General features: G+C 52.0%; 1 protein-coding gene across 1 annotated transcript; it reads left to right on the forward strand.

Annotated features, from left to right (window-relative positions):
• The first annotated feature begins 118 nt into the window (after window positions 1-118).
• Window positions 119-1,997, forward strand: PSMB4 (proteasome (prosome, macropain) subunit, beta type, 4). The gene is made up of 5 exons (XM_009700732.1): window positions 119-321; window positions 747-893; window positions 1,074-1,155; window positions 1,245-1,361; window positions 1,905-1,997. The coding sequence occupies exons 1-5, from the start codon at window positions 122-124 to the stop codon at window positions 1,995-1,997; spliced, it is 639 nt and encodes a 212-aa protein (XP_009699034.1). The 5' UTR covers window positions 119-121.
• The last annotated feature ends 828 nt before the right edge of the window (window positions 1,998-2,825 follow it).

A 2,825-nucleotide genomic window follows, 5' to 3' on the forward strand; every position in this document is an offset into this window, starting at 1 on the left:
CTGGGATGGAAGAAACGGGGCTGGGGGAGAACAGAGGGGTGATTGAGGACAAAGGATCTGGGGGAGTCCGGGGCCTCACTGGTGCCAGGACAGCGCTGACGTGTGGGTCTGCAGGAGCCCGATGGTGACGGGCACTTCGGTGCTGGGAGTGAAGTTCGACGGGGGGGTGATCATCGCTGCAGACATGATGGGCTCCTACGGCTCCCTCGCCCGCTTCCGCAGCATCTCCAGGCTCCCGAAGGTGAACGACACCACCATGCTGGGGGCATCCGGCGACTACGCCGACTTCCAGTACCTCAAGCAGATCATCGACCAGATGGTGTAAGTTCTCCTGTCCTGGGCTGCCACACCTGCAGCCCTTGTGGCCCTGGTCAGGCTGGGCAAGCCATGACCACGCTGTGGTTTGTGCTGCGCTGCTCTCTTCTTCCCAGTCCTCAAAGGACTGAAATGTAATTAAACGTGTTCACGGAGCAGGGATAAAACTGAGCTGAAATCCCCCTTGTCCTTTGACAGTCCCTTTGGTACAAACATCTTGTCCAAATTCTGTGCTGAGCACTGTGGAGAACCAGTTTCAGTTATTCTCTGTGGCCTTTGGCTGGTTCACCTCTTGTAAGGTCTTGTTTGGAAAGAGCCTGCGGGGACTTTGTGGAGGGTACTCTGGTGGTGCAGGTGGAGGTGGGCTGCTGCTCTCTTCTCTGGGTGGTTTCCAGCTTTTCTTAGTTGGGTGAAAATTCTACCTAAATTAGAATCGATGAGGAGCTGTTGGGAGATGGTCACAGTTACAGCCCGAAAGCCATTCATTCCTGGCTGACGAGAGTCATGTACAACCGGAGGTCCAAGATAAATCCACTCTGGAACACCGTTGTCATCGGAGGCTACTACAATGGCGAGAGGTGAGTGAGGATGAGTGACGTGGAACGTGTGACGGTTGCTGCGCGTCCTTCTGCGAGGCCGCTTCTTGTGGCACGGGATTCAGAGAGGGCTCTGGCTGGGTGCAGCCACTCAAAAGCCGAGTCCCTCCCCGACGCAGCCCTGCCTGTGCGGCCGCCACACTCACAGATCTGTCCCTTCAGCTTCCTAGGTTACGTGGACATGCTCGGCGTGGCCTACGAAGCCCCTACACTTGCTACGGGTTATGGAGCGTACCTAGCTCAGGTAGAGTATGCTCTTGCTCAGCTGCTAAAGCGACCTTAGCCCTGCGTGACTGAGCTGTCGAGCTATTGGGTTTTATTTTTCTTCCCTAGCCATTGATGAGAGAAGTCTTGGAGAAGAAGTCCAGCCTGACGAAGGAGGAGGCCCGTGACTTGATTGAGCGTTGCATGAAAATTTTGTATTACAGAGATGCTCGATCGTTTAACAGGGTAAGTGCACAGCTTTGGCTTGCCCTGACCGGAGAGCCCGGCGTGCCTGCTGTGTGCCTCAGGCTGATGGTCTGGCCTTTGCCCTGGGTTGTCTTCTGTCTCTGATCTCGGGAAACCTTGCAGCAAGTCCTGAGTTGCCAGAGGTGGGGCGTATTAAGAGAGCCTGTTAGCAAAGCTGTCCTCCAGAGCCAGTCTCCCCTTGTGTCCTGCAGCCTCCAAAGAGCTGTTTGGGTCCAAGTGATGCTCATCCCTGGTGTATTCTCAGATCGGATGATACTTCTCCCGCCACTGCTGTTGTAGCATCCAGAGGCTGCAGTCTTTTAGATTTGGAAGTGTTTCTGTCTCCTCCTACAATCAACTATCTCGATTTGCCCACCAAGGAAAAAGTGAAATGTTACTGAATGCAAAGGCATGCTAAACCAAATTTGTTTAAAGGACAGCTGTTATCACTGACTTACTGATCCGAGCTTTCACAGGGCCCATCTTAAATTCAGGTATGAGATTCAGGCTTTCTTGAGAACTTTCAATGTTTTCTCTCCTCAGTATGAAGTAGCTATTGCAACGGAGAAAGGCGTGGAGGTGGAAGGACCCCTGACGCTGGAAGCCAACTGGGACATAGCACACCTTGTCAGGTAACGCCCGCCACATTATACACGCTTTGAGCTCTTAGTCTGCGAGTTGGCAGTCTGGCAGGTCCTGAAGGCACAAAATAAAGGGGTTAACGAAGGCTGGGTAACGCGCAGCCATTGCAGGGTAATGTCCCTGCCACACGCTTCAGTAGGAGTCTCCTCAGTCCCCGCTGCAACCAAATTCTTTGTGCTCCGCAAGGCAGCTTTGGGGTCCGCTCTCTGCCTGGCCGCTTTCCCCTTTACAGCCAAGCCCTGAAGGCATTGGTGCAAGTTCCTTCAGGAACAGGAAAGCTTTTTGTGGATGTGCCATCTGCTTTGTTGCCTTGGTGCTTTCTCACGACACATGTTGCTGACAGGCAGCACCTGATAAAAGCGAAAATTATGATTTCTGTTAGTGCAGATGTTGACTCCGTCCAGGTTGCGTAGTATCCTGACTTTCTAAAAACATCTTCTTGCAGTGGCTTTGAATGATCTCCGAAGAGCTGCTCGAGGCTGTTGTGTCCATGTTCCCACCCTTTATGTACGCTGTAAATCCGTTACTGCTTTTGAAACTCTGATGTGACTTGTTTTGGAAATGAAATAAAACCTGTTAAGACAAGGCTGTGTGTTTGTGCTACTGTTGGGATTGAGGTTGTGGGATCCTGACTTCAGAAGTCTCCCGGTTTGGGGTGGTGAAGGTTACCAACAGCTCCCAGTCCTGGTTTTTGCTGGAGAAGGGCAGCAAAAAAAGCCAAACACCACAAAACACCAAAACAAAAAAAAACCCAAGAGAGGCTTTTGTTGTTTTCTTGACTGGGGTTTTCTGGTAGGTACTGTACTCCCTCGGACATGCAAA

This window comes from Cariama cristata, unplaced genomic scaffold (assembly GCF_000690535.1).
Source record: "Cariama cristata isolate BGI_N322 unplaced genomic scaffold, ASM69053v1 scaffold10345, whole genome shotgun sequence".
Classification (NCBI taxonomy): Eukaryota; Metazoa; Chordata; class Aves; order Cariamiformes; family Cariamidae; genus Cariama; species Cariama cristata.